Below are 13,362 nucleotides of genomic sequence, written 5' to 3' on the forward strand. Positions count from 1 at the left end.
TATACAGCCTGTTGCACACGTTAATCTTCATGTTATTACTGGTGTAGAATAACTGGACATAAATCTCGAACTGTGCATGGTGCCAAACCCACTGACTTTTCGAATAGGGTCACTTCATTAACTTCACATTAATTAATCCTCACTGCTGAACGCCATTGTTATTTGTCTCTCGGGAGGGTGGGGATGTGATCTGTCATTGAGATGAGGGTATCTTTTGAGGGTGGGATGTTGCTGGTCTGGGAGAGGTGGGGTGGGTTTGGTGGGGGGGGGGGGGATTGGGGGATAGTGGAGGGAAGGAGCAGGGAAAGCCGGCCGAGGCAGCTGGCTGGTGGTAATTGTAGGATGAGGCATCAGTCTGATTGTCAGATTGGTGACCCTCGGTGCGTTAATTGCCACCGTGTCAGGGGTTGTATACATCCATGCTAAATGTCGCTACAAAAAATCAAAATGGCTCTGGCGCGGGGAAAGGCGGGGGGGGGGGGGGAGGGGTGCGGAAAACGAGAGAAAAACAAATTCTCACTTTCGAATCAGGAAGTGGATGAATGCAGCCTTATTTTTAATTATTTTCCTACTTTACAATTTCACCAAGCAAGCGGCCCAGAAGTAACCATTACGTCGGTACTTTTTAAGGATGTGGGTTCCGATCAGACAGTATTTTCCACTCCAGGGACAGAACGACACACTCGCCGGAAAGTGAGCCAAATTTGGACGGGGAGTGCCGTGACGTCAGCCGGGTTTGCCCTTATATGGAGTTCCAGTCCGCTCACACACAAAAAAATGGCAAAAGGCAGTCAAAGTGCAAGGCTCTGGGCCGCAGACTGAATGCGGGATGCAAAGAGCTCTCGGCTGATCCGGATCGGTGCAATGATCAGTTTAACCGCTCCCCGGGGCTCCGTGCTCCAGATAACTTTTGCAAACATTTCCCCCGAGAGCAGCGGTTGTTGGTTCGATGCAAGCCCGAATGTTCCATGAAACGAGCTTACACCTGCGACGTCACCGCTGCTAACTCTTTGCATGTCCATGTAAGGGCATCTACGTCATGGTGCTTTCCTTTTCCTCTATATATACCGGAGGACCATATTTCACCGGCAGTACAGTATTGCTTTGCAAGCTTTCAACAGAGAAACACCAGAGACAGGAGGAGAGGAGAATATAATTTTTTCTCAATGTTAATTCACTGACTACAGCTGTCATCTCATCCTGCTTGGAGGTCTTTCTATTGCCAGGTGGATTTCTTTTTAAAAAGAGGAATTTATATATACACATACATTCGTGGTGATCTGGGACTTATTTATTTATTTCTTGGAAGAGGATACCCCCGCTGTTTGCTCTCTGATATGACAGGGAAGATAGCAGAGAAGATCCCGGTGACGATGAACGGTTTGTTAAACCATCTGCAGGATAGTATCTACCCTGAGGATGATATTTCCTCGGCCGTGCCCACCTCCATGAACATTTTTAACTCGGATTCAAGCAACGCCTACAATCAGATGGCTGGAGGTAAGACACCTTACTGTTTGATTTATCTGAAAGCAATGTAAATAAAGTCATATTGCTGCGCTCGAGTAAGTATTAAAGGCTCTTGGGTGCACTAAGTGGAGAATAAATCAATATATAGGTATTCAATTATATCTTAGACTTAGATTGTACAGATGTATTTGCAACAGTGCCGTGTTGTGCTCAAGTGAAATCAATGTGCTTCACAGTGGGTTACTACGCTCTATCGTGACTGCCCTGAGTGTTTTTTTTTGCATTATCTGGAATGCTGTACCAAAGTCATGGATAGTTATAATTATAATAGACTTGTGCGGCCTCAAATTATCGGATATATTGCCTGTTACGGTGGCACAGAATTGGTTAAATGCACTGTGGTAAATTTAACACATCGTGTTTAATATCTATAACAATATTTCTACAGTTAATATTGTATTTGTTCTCTCGAATGATATGATTAATAGGAATTGAATAAATATCTGAACAATATAAATAATGCTGCATTAAAATATTTCCAGTGACGTTGTACAGTAGCATTATATTAATACATTAGTTCTAATATCTTGAATATAATGGAACCGCGAGTGTTCCACTGAACTAATTAAAGACCTCTCTATAATCTGGTTTTACAACTATCTGCCAAACACGTTATATTTAAATATAATCTATCTCACTATAATAATAATAATACAAGAAACCCTGCATTGCGAGAAACTGAACCCCATATATTGCTGCGGCTTTAATATATGCAATAATATGCCATGCGTCTTTCTGTTAATGTATCAAGCTCTGTACGAGAGGAGCTACCTGTTAAATAAAATATAGGGCTTTATTATGTACACATCTCTGCACTGTGATCACTTCGATTTAAGGTGGAGAGCGGGTTGCACTCACTCGCGTACACGCAGTCACTCTGGTGTTCTGGCATTTCCTCTTTAGTGCCGGCTTTATTGCGGTTTACTACCGTCAACATTTGAACAAACGCTAACATCATTCATATTGGTTCAACTGAATTGTGCAGGCGCATGATTGAACTTTCAGTTCAGGTGCCATGTCCACTGCTTCACAAAATATATACATATTGTATATGAATCATTCCAAAATACTTTTATAATTACTTGGAAACTAATGGTGAACATTCTCATTTTCAGACGGTCTTCTGGACGTTACAATGGACAAAGGTACACAGGACCTGTCCTACCCTCACACTTTCCAGAGCTCCAGCCGCAACCAGACTCTCACATACCTGGGCAAATTTGCCTTCGACTCCCCACCCGGGCCACTTGGAGGTTCGAACTGGTGCTCAGAAAACATCATCAATTTGGCGGGCCTATTCGGGGTCTCTCATTCGCCCTCAACCAGCACCCAGACGTCAACCGCCTGCACCATGGTGCAGAACCAGGGCGAGATGGAGCAGCTTTATCAGGGACCAACACCTTATCCACAATGCAGTGAGATGTACCAGGAGCAGGTCTATCACACTCCCCCGACAACCACTACCAACCTCTACTCCAACCAGGATTATCACTCCAAACCTGCGCAGGACAGCAATATATTCCCAGTCATTCCGGATTACAACCTGTTCCACCACCAGAATGACCTGGCTTCCATTAATGATCACAAACACTTTCCACCTTCAGTGGATCCCATCAGGATTCCTCCTCCTCTCACTCCACTTACCACCATCAAAGCCTACACGGATTCCAAGCAGATGCCCGCCAGCTTCAGCTCTCACCCACAGCCCTTGACCCTGAAGCCCATTCGGCCGAGGAAGTACCCCAACCGACCCAGCAAGACCCCCGTCCACGAGAGACCCCATGCCTGCCCCGCCGAGGGTTGCGACCGCAGGTTCTCCAGATCGGACGAGTTGACCAGACACCTGCGGATCCACACGGGCCACAAGCCCTTCCAGTGTCGCATCTGCATGAGGAGCTTCAGCCGCAGTGACCACCTCACCACCCACATCAGGACCCACACGGGAGAGAAGCCCTTCTCGTGTGACTTCTGTGGGCGCAAGTTTGCCAGGAGTGACGAGCGCAAGAGGCACGCCAAGATCCACCTCAAACAGAAGGATAAAAAAATGGACAAGAATCCCACGGCGCCCAACCCGGCAGCGGCAGCCGGTGCCCCGGTGACAACTTGTGCTTAGACTGGCTTCTCTCAATGCGCAAAAACGCGAGAGGTTGAATTGTACTCAAGTTGCTGCAAGTGGCGTCCATTGCCACGCCAAGCCAGTGCATTGGACTTTTGCACGTTTTACTCCGGGGCCAATTTTCCTGGCGGCGCAACGTGACTTGCGCCCAACTCGCCTGCTGGTGGACAACCCGACGTGTGACCTGGTGCATCTTTCCTGGAAGTTCCACCGAGCTCTGGCGGATCCGCTCTGCGCAAATTTTGATGAGTTTACGTTCCAGTCGCAACCCATCCGCCAATGTTTTAGCGTATTTTCGGCGCAGCTCCGGAACGACCGTAAGCAGGACGGCGGAATATTGTGAAGCAACAATCGGGAACAATATTGTCGAAGATTAAGTTAACGTCAGATCTTTAACGCGGTTAAAGGTCCCTTGGTCTCTTCCGACGTGTTATTTGAAGAATATGACTACTATTGGACAACACTGACCCTTCGCCATAAAAAAAACACACAGTTGACTTTTATTGAGCACATTTTTGATAATCAATTGTGCTCACCGTCCTTATTGTATGGACACTGAAGTCTGTTTATAAACCATTGTTATAGACTAATTCAATTCAGCATTGCATTCAGTGGGATCACTTATTTCACTCAAAATACATTTTAAACAAAAAAATCTCTTGATATTTACTAGCCGGGCAGTCTTCACGGTGAACTCCTGACAGAGACTGCAAAATGATCACAAAATATAGATATTTCTAAGAATAAGTCAAGACGCACTTATGTTTCTTCAATGGCCGTCCACTGCCGTGTAACGACCCGCCGCCAGACAGCCTGTGTTGTGTTCTGCAATTTGCTGCAATCATTGAATTGCCGCTATCATTTTTGACTTTGTGTATGTGCACCTCAATTGTAGATAACCAACAGGATCACTGGGATTGGCTCTTGGGAGGAATTTTCATGAGAGCGCAAGGGCCATCCCTAACACCTCACCACCAGTACAATCGGAACTTTTGTTGTGTTGGTCCTTTCCTCACCTTTTTGTCATTTTATTACAAAAAAAAGGGAGCACTTTGGCACCCAGTCATTAATTTCAAAGCATGTTACTGCACGATGGCATTTTTTCCATGGGAACCATGCGCAAAAAAAAGTTTTAGCTATTCTTTCATGGCAAATGGTTTCCTTTTGCTCTTTACAGTTTTAAATGTCTGCATGTGGGGAAAAAATTGACAGACATGGGATCAAAGTGGTTTGATATTACCAGTTAAGAAGAAACCTGTGAGAAATGTTTTTCCTGGAAAATTTTTTGCATAAAGTACAGTATTTTGAACAGAGATGTATTATATTTTGTGGCTTTATTTTTAAGATTTTATTGTATCTTATAATAAGGTACAAGCTTGATTTTGTGAAGAGATGGTGATTACTCACCGATGTTCTCATTGGCTTATTGTCTATTGTAATGCAAATACTGTAATTTAGTTTAAAGTATAGGCATTTGAAAGATAGCTGATGTATTGTTGTACCATTTGCACTGTGCGCAAATGTTGGGACATAAATATATTGTGTTTGCCGAGCAAAGTCCCTCTGTGTTTTATTGACAGTTTCATTAACTCTACAGGACATCAAATTCAGATATTCTTGCGTTCTGCCTATATCTCACTGTACTTAATCTCTTTGAGTCCTCAAGAAAGACCAGAAAGTGCTGGAAACACTCAGCAGGTCAGGCAGCATCTGTGGAGAGAGAAACAGGGATCATGTTTCAGGTCGATTTTGTGCTTATTTCCAGCACTTTCTGGCTTTAGCTCCGACTTTCAGCACCTACAGCTTTTCGGTGTTTGATTCCGTTAGCATCCCTCTCTTGCCATTTCAACACTAAATGTTCACTTAAATCATGAACAATTCAAATCTTTGTCAAGGAGTAGGCAGAGGGTGACCCAAAATATTATGAAATGGGTCAACAGGTTTGAAAGAGAGAGGCTTCCAGTTCTGGTGAGAAGTCAAAACCTGGCGTTATAAATATAAGATAGTCATTAGTAAATTCAATAAACAATTCAAGAGTATTTTCTTCACCCACAGAGCAGTGAATTTGGGAACTGATTCCCATTAGGAATGACCACAGCAGGAAGTTATGGATACAATGAGAAGGAATTTGGAGATGGGTGAGGAAGGAAAAAATAACTGATAGGGTGGGATGAGGTAGAATGAAGCCTAAACGATGGACTGGAACATTAAAAATAAAAATGGCAGGTACTGGAAAGTTGATTAAAACAAAACAGAATGCTGGAAACACTCAGCAGATTAGGCAGCATCTGTGGAGAAAGAAAATTATGTTTTAGGTTGTTGAACATACATCAAAACTGGCAAAACATGTTTTCAGTTACAAGGAAGGGATTGGAGAGGGGGAAGTTGGGAGTGGGGGAGGAGTGGTGGGAAGAGAGAACAGAGTGAATGTCCGTGATACAATGGAAATCAGGGGAGGAGGAGTGACCCAGTGGCAGTTCTGGCTGAAAAAGAGAGAGGAGGGGGAGAGTGAGTGGTGATAACTTGGCCGTTCTACAGCTAGTTTACTTTAAGTCTTTGCATAAAATAGCAATTGAATTCCACAGATATATCATCAAGGTAAATAAATATGCATAAAGTTTGGAGTGTTGAAACATTATGTTCACACTTCCAGCAATGTTGCTGCAAAACCAACCGGAGTCCACCGATTGTTTCCACGTATAAATAACCAAAGAAACCAATAAGTAAAACAAAAGCTTTGAAATCATTTTCCAAGGTTCAGAAATTGGCTGCATAAATTTTGACTCTCATTGTATTAATTCAGTCATGCCTGTTGTCAAATTGCAAAGATCCTATAAAATGGATTCTTGGGATTACAGTGGGTCTTTACATAATCATTCACTTTAAATATATATTTATTTATTGCCACATAAAATTAACTGAAAGGCCTGATGATGAGTAGCTGCAGCCTTAAAAGGGGAGTTACTAATTTAGTTTTCAAAAGGGGAAATAAAAAGATAATCACAATTTAAAGTTGGTTTCAACATCACTGTGGAACAATTTAATAAATGCTGAACATAAAGGTCTTTAATTATTTACTGAATTTCATAACATAATGTGGGGCTTAAGCTGGTATAAATTGGCACTATAGTAAAAGTTATATATGGTTTGTTGTCATTTGAATTAGCTCAGGGAAGCCAGGTAGAAAGAAAGAGTCTAAAGAATATTCTAAACCTGAACAGCATAAATTTAGTCCTATTAAAGCAGAGTTTCATTATTGCAGGCCGTGAAGGCAGGAGTATTCCATGCAGAAATGGAAAATACTTGTGATAAATACATATATATACAGCCTGGCAGAGTCTTGGTGAGCGACCAGCTATTCACATGAAAAAGCTTTACCTTATGCCATTTTCTGTCCTTTCATCAACCATCTTAAACTTGTATCCTCTGATTCTCAACCCTCCCATCAATGGAAACAATGGTGAGAGAAAGATGCTTAGTCCCTGGAAGCTGGTTCCTGGATTAAGGACAAAAAAAATCAACACCGATGTGATTAATATTTACAGGTTTGATTTCTCTGTAATAGTTGACAGATTACTGAAAACACTCATTATGCTTTCCATAGGATATTTTCCCTTACTATCTGTCAGATTTATTTCCCACTAGCTTAAATTTGTCCTCCAGTATTATATTAAATCATTTTGAGTTATTGAATATTAGCCTAAATTTTAGCATTTTGGATCTAAAGTAATTTAAAACCTAAGCGAGGAGCCTCTTTTTGGACTCCAGGAGTTGAATATCTTTAATTTGTCCTCATAGAACACACACTTTAGACTTTGGGTCAATTCTGGTGTACTTCGCCTTACATTCTCCAACACAATTATTTTTGAAACCCAATGATTAAAGCTGTGGTCTCTACAGAAAATATGATCTGGAACTTGCATTATAAGCACTCAGTATCACCCTTTTAATTTATATTCCACTGTTCTGTCTTCTGGCTATTTGTCATTTTATTTCTCCTTGTTTCTTCACTGGTAGCGATGTTTGTCCAATTCCCTCTCCAACTCCATCTCCTTTGTTGTAAATCCACATTATGTACCGTTTTACCTAATAGGTTACATTTTATTTTATTTCATTTCATTTTCCAGCTTCCTGCCTAGGATCTAAATCTTTCTGCGAGTTATTAAATAGATTGTCAGCCTAGAGATCCCTCATATTCCTTTCATAAGGCTCTCTGGTCCTCTGCTTCTCTTTCTTCCATAAAAACTCCCGCTTTGATCGAGCTTTATGGGAATCATGGAAAAGCACAGCAAAGGAGGAGACCTTTTGGCCCATTTATTCTGTGCTGGTTCTTTCAAAAAAAAGTAATACGAATCCCAATTCCCCTTGATCTTTCCCAGAATCTGTGTAATTTTTTTCCCTTGCAAGTATCTGTTCAGCTCCCTTTCAGAAGACTGTGCAAACCTAAACCATCATTGCATAGTGAATAAGAAAACAGATTTTGGTCACCTGAATAATGCATAGCTTGGTCTGAAATTCCATCTGATTAGGCTTTTGTTTTATATATTTTACCATGTTGGAAGTGATTATATAAACAGCAGTGTAGCTGACTGCAAGCTGACAAGTGGTTGCTAATCTGCATGGTTTACATTGTTAAAAATTACTGCAAAACACAATACCCAGTCCCTCCCCAAACTATTACTACATCTTTCACTGTTTTACATTTGACTATTCCTACATTCTAACTTTATTCCTGAGGCTGTATGGTTTGTTGATTTCATTTTGCACATGGGATCTCTTCAAGAACTTTCAGTCAGTTGAGCTAAGCTACATAATTCAGCAAATTGTCTACTTCAGTAGTAATTTACCCAGAGGAGTCAGTGCAGGCTGTTCCGTGTTTAGTTACTGCTTTTCAGGCTATCGTATTGTGGAACCTTTAATAAGCACGTTAAAATTTTCTTTCCGTTTAAATGCTGACATGATGCTTGTAAAAAGCAAGACTTGCATTTATGCAGCATTTCAATCTCAGGCTGTCTCAAAGTCCTTTATACTGTGCACATACGTTTGACATGCAGTCACTCTGGCAATGTGGTACTACTTGCTTGCAATGTTCCATTGATTGCTATCAGTCCTGTGGAATCTCTGCACCACTCTTTTGCATCAGTGTCCCAAGACACCCCTCTTATCCCTTTGAATCACGCAGGAACCTATTTCCCATTTGTCTCAGAGGATTTATTAATTTTCAGTCCCTTTAATCAAACAACTTTCTCCTTCACACTGGGTTTAAAATACACTGGGGAATTCATTGTGGAGACTGAGTCTCTGTTTTCCTCCTCAGTGAACACTTTTAAACAGTAATCATTAAATCATTTAATTTTTTTTCTTTAATTTTCCATTGCTTCACTAAAAGCTTTATCACCCTCCTAAGGCATTGTTTTATCGTTCTGATTCTAAAAAAAACATTATTGCTGCTTGCTGGAGGAATTCCTCCCTAACCCTCTCTGCCTCTTTCTCTTGCTTTAAGCTGTACTTTGACCAAATTTTTGGTTATCTATTTTGATATCCTGCTCTGTTTTATGAGTACTTTGTTGCATTTATATTAAAGGGTCCAAATAAATGTAAGTTGTCTTAGCTTAACCCCCTTTGCTAACTTCACATCCAATGCTCTCGTTGAATGCTTCTTGCTTTTTGTCGATACGTCTTTCAACTGCAAAAGTTTCTCTCTTTTGCCATTTTGCATAGATTAGTTTTCTTCTTAAGTAAAAACAGTGCTGGAAATACTCACCAGATCTGCAGTTGATCATGTTTAGTATTATAGCTTTAAAAATCTCCATTCCTTCCTCAACAAAGTGCAATCCATCCTATTTAATTTCTTCTTGTTTGTCTCTCTGTCCATGGAGGATTGCCTCCTGTTGATGGTCAGATGTTCTCATATTTAATCATTTTGGGATCACATTTCCTTCTAAGTTCAATTAATTTGCTACAGTGGGTTGTTGTCCACATCAGATGCAAAAATCTGCCCTGATATGTGTTTCACTTCAACTGTGCACTACATAAGTATTTCAATGGCTGTAAACTATTACGGGGACATCCTAAGATCATGAAAGAGATCACATAAATGTTAATTTCATAAAGCTTTTCTCTTGATGGGGGCCATTAGAAATTGTGTGAAGAGCAGGTTTTGCCCAGTATAACTAGATCAGGTTCTGTTTCCATATTTCCTTTTATTTGGAACAGAAACAAAATGCCCCTTCCCTCCACCTCTTTATAATGGCTCTCTCCCCTCTTTCTTTCAGTCCAGGTGAAGGGTCCCGACCTGAAACATCGACTGTCCATTTTCCTCCATAGGGGCTGCCTGACCCGCTGAGTTCCTCCAGCGTTTTGTGTGTTGCCCATTGTCGCTCTTTCTTTTATCTCGGCAAATAAATCTGGTCACTTTCTGTTACCAATCCTGTCCCTGTAGCAGTCATTGATTATTAATTCAGTCCATTAGCTGACAATTAACTCAATTGTAGCATATTCTAGTTCTAAATTGTTTCAAATTTATAAAGCTTTTCCTCCAATTTCAGAACCTGCCACAGTTCCATTTTTTGGTTGAGACACATTTCTAATGCCCACAACATGATAATTTAATTTCACCCTTTGTGGTTTCAGCATCTTATTTCAAATCCTTCTGAGCATGGCTGCTCTCAGTATCTTTTATGCTCCTTTTCTTTATTTCGGATAGTTTCTACATTTTGTACTTTTCTCTTCCTTCCTGGCCAGAGCTTGAGGAACAAGCAGATTAGCAACCGCTCCCCAAGTTGCACTGCGCAAGCCTTCTGTCATGGTCTTATTAGACTTATTGACAGCACCGATACAGGCCATTCAGCCCTCTGGGTCTGTGCTGGTGTTTCTGCTTCTCACTCAAGCTTCCTCCCACTGCTCTCCATCTCATGAGCTGATCTGTCTATCCCTTTTACCTCATGTTTATCCAGCTTCCCCTTAAATATATTTCTGCTTTTTGCCTTGATTGCTCTCTGTGGGTGTGAGTTCCACATTCTACCACTGTCTGACAAATGACATGTGGCGTGGTAATATCTCTGCTTCGTCATCCTTGAAGGGGATCAAGTGACACAGTGGGGGCGTCATTAAAAGGGGTGGGTGGTGACTGCAGAATGGATGGAAGGCAGCTCGAATGGCCAGTCCGGAGACAAAGAATTGGCACAACTAGCAGAGCTGCAGTCTCACAGCTCCAGTGACCCTGGTTCAACCTCGTCTGTGCGGAGTTTACCCATTCTCCCTGTGTCAGCGTGGCTCTTCCCTGGGTACATGGGTTCCTCCCAAATTCTAAGGACATGAAGGTAGATTAATTGGCTGCTGTGAATTGTCCCTAGAGTGTAGGTGAATGGTAGAATTGTTGTGGGGGGAGGGGGGTTGTTGATGGGAATGTAGGGAGAAAAGGCTACAGGGACAATTAGTGAGGGAATGTGACTCACCATAGACGATGCGCTGAAATGGCCTCCTTCTTTGTCGTAAGAAATACAGAAGAAGGGACGGTGATGAGAGTGGAGGGCAGTATAAGGAGCAGAGATACATAAGGAGATTACTTAAGGTTTTATTCTCTGTGGTAAATCTGATAAATTTCATATTTTAGCTTGTCACTTTTCCAAATGCGAGGGTGACCTTGATAAGATCGATCCTATTGTGGGAGCTAGTCTTAGTAAACTCCTTCAGTGTCTCCACTAATATTACAGAAGGGGGGAGACAGAGAAGGCCACAATTTCCCTACAGCTGAAAGCTTTCCATAGATCCTCCATTTGCTATTCCATTTTACCCATGAACCCTCCTTCCAAAAAAAAACAAAGAAGGGACGTAAAGGAGGCTGGAGAGAAGGAAAAAAAAACAGAAACATAAAGTAGAGAGAGGAAGAAGTAGCAGTAGTCTGTGGACAAACTAGAGGTAAGGTTGAGAGATATTCTCTGGCTCACAGCATGGAATGTCCTGGGATATTCATGAGGAATGTTGTGACTGGTAGTAACATGACCTTGAGTGGGTATGACCTTCTTGAAAAGTCTGAGTTTCTAGATGAGCAAGAGGGTCTTGTTGGACAAAAGTAGACCTCCTGATGACACTTGATAGTGATTAGCTGCAACCCAAGGGAATTCAGGCACTTATTGGTTAAATACAAAATTGTCAGATGGAAATAAGTGTCAAACTTTCTCTTGCTCCCTTCAAAGAAGTACCTCATCTCAGTTTCCAGCTTTGACAGAGACTTGAGTTGTGAACTGTGGCACAATGTTTAGCAGTTGTGTCAACACCCTGGGGTGCTGCATATTGCTGCTGCAACATATGACAACAACTTGTCACTCCATTGCAACACGGCATTCTAATTCAATACATCAACACAGCACTACAGCAATTAACAACTCCAACACATTAGAACAGAAGCTCCTGTGCATAGAATAAGATGCCACATCAAAATTTCACATCTGCACATCACTCTGATGCATTGCACACACACACTTTAATACACTGCCACTGCACATTAACTCATAACAATGCTCTATAATGCAATAAAACAGTACATCAATCTAATACAACATAACTCTTAAACATCAATGAAATAAGGGAAATAAAGTGTAAAGGTGACAGAGTTGCATTTCTTTTGCACCTTTATCACCCAGGATGCCCCAAAGCTCAGCCAAGAATTACCTCTGGAAGTATAGACACGGCTGTTACGTTGGAAACATGGCAGGCCACTTACAAAGCAAGATCTCAGAAAGAGCACTGTGATAATGATCAGATAGTCTATATGTGTGTAAACATTGGCCAGGACATCAGAGAAAATTTTGTTGAAGCTTACGTACAATATCAGGACAAGTGAATAGCTTGTTTGGTAAGAATTACATCATCAAAATAAAGTCTCAAATAAAATTGAATTATTTCAAGGTTTTATTTCAGGCAAATAACGTAACATGTTAGTACAGTCAGAGAGAACCTCTGACGAACACAGCTGTGTGATTATCAGCAGCTACGCTTCCTTTGAAGATAAGAACATAAGAATTAGAAGCAAGGGTGGACAATTTGTCCTTTGAGAGTACCTCACTATTCATAGCATCATGGCTGATCACTGTGCCAATTCCACTTTCCCATCCGCTCCCCACATCCTGTCTCATTGTTCAAACTTCTATCATCCCAAGTTTGAACTGATGCAAAGACTGTCCACACATGCCCCTCTAGGGCAGAAAGTTCCTTTCCCTCAATCAAATGTCATAAAGTCATACAGCATGGAAACAGGCCCTTCGGCCCAACTCGTCCATGCCGACCGTGTTGCCCAACGAGCTAGTTCCATCTGCCTGCATTTGGCCCATAGCCCTCTAAACCTCTCCCATCCATGTACTTATCTAGATGGCTTTTAAACGTTGTTAATGTGCCCTCCTCAAACACTATTTCCACTATAATGGGCCGAAGGGCCTGTATTGTGCTGTACTGCTATATAATTCTATGATTCTATTTCTGGCAGCTCATTCCAAATACATACCACCCTTTGCGAGAAGAAGCTGTTCCTGATGACCCTTTTAAATCTCTCGCCTCTGATCTTAAACCTATGCCCTCTTGTTTTTAGCACCCCCTCCCTGGGAAAAAGACAGTGTACTTTCATCCTGTCTATGCCTCTCATGATCTGATGTACCACTTTCAGGTCACCTCTCAACCTCTTTTGTTCCAGGGAATAAAGTCCTAGTCTGTGCAACCTC

The 13,362-nt window shown here is 41.6% G+C and overlaps 1 protein-coding gene across 1 annotated transcript; it reads left to right on the plus strand.

Annotated features, from left to right (window-relative positions):
* The first annotated feature begins 589 nt into the window (after positions 1–589).
* egr3 (early growth response 3) lies at positions 590–5,203 on the plus strand. The gene is made up of 2 exons (XM_052041164.1): positions 590–1,500; positions 2,646–5,203. The coding sequence occupies exons 1-2, from the start codon at positions 1,338–1,340 to the stop codon at positions 3,641–3,643; spliced, it is 1,161 nt and encodes a 386-aa protein (XP_051897124.1). The 5' UTR covers positions 590–1,337; the 3' UTR covers positions 3,644–5,203.
* Positions 5,204–13,362: the final 8,159 nt, after the last annotated feature.

Source organism: Pristis pectinata, chromosome 29 (genome assembly GCF_009764475.1).
Source record: "Pristis pectinata isolate sPriPec2 chromosome 29, sPriPec2.1.pri, whole genome shotgun sequence".
Classification (NCBI taxonomy): Eukaryota; Metazoa; Chordata; class Chondrichthyes; order Rhinopristiformes; family Pristidae; genus Pristis; species Pristis pectinata.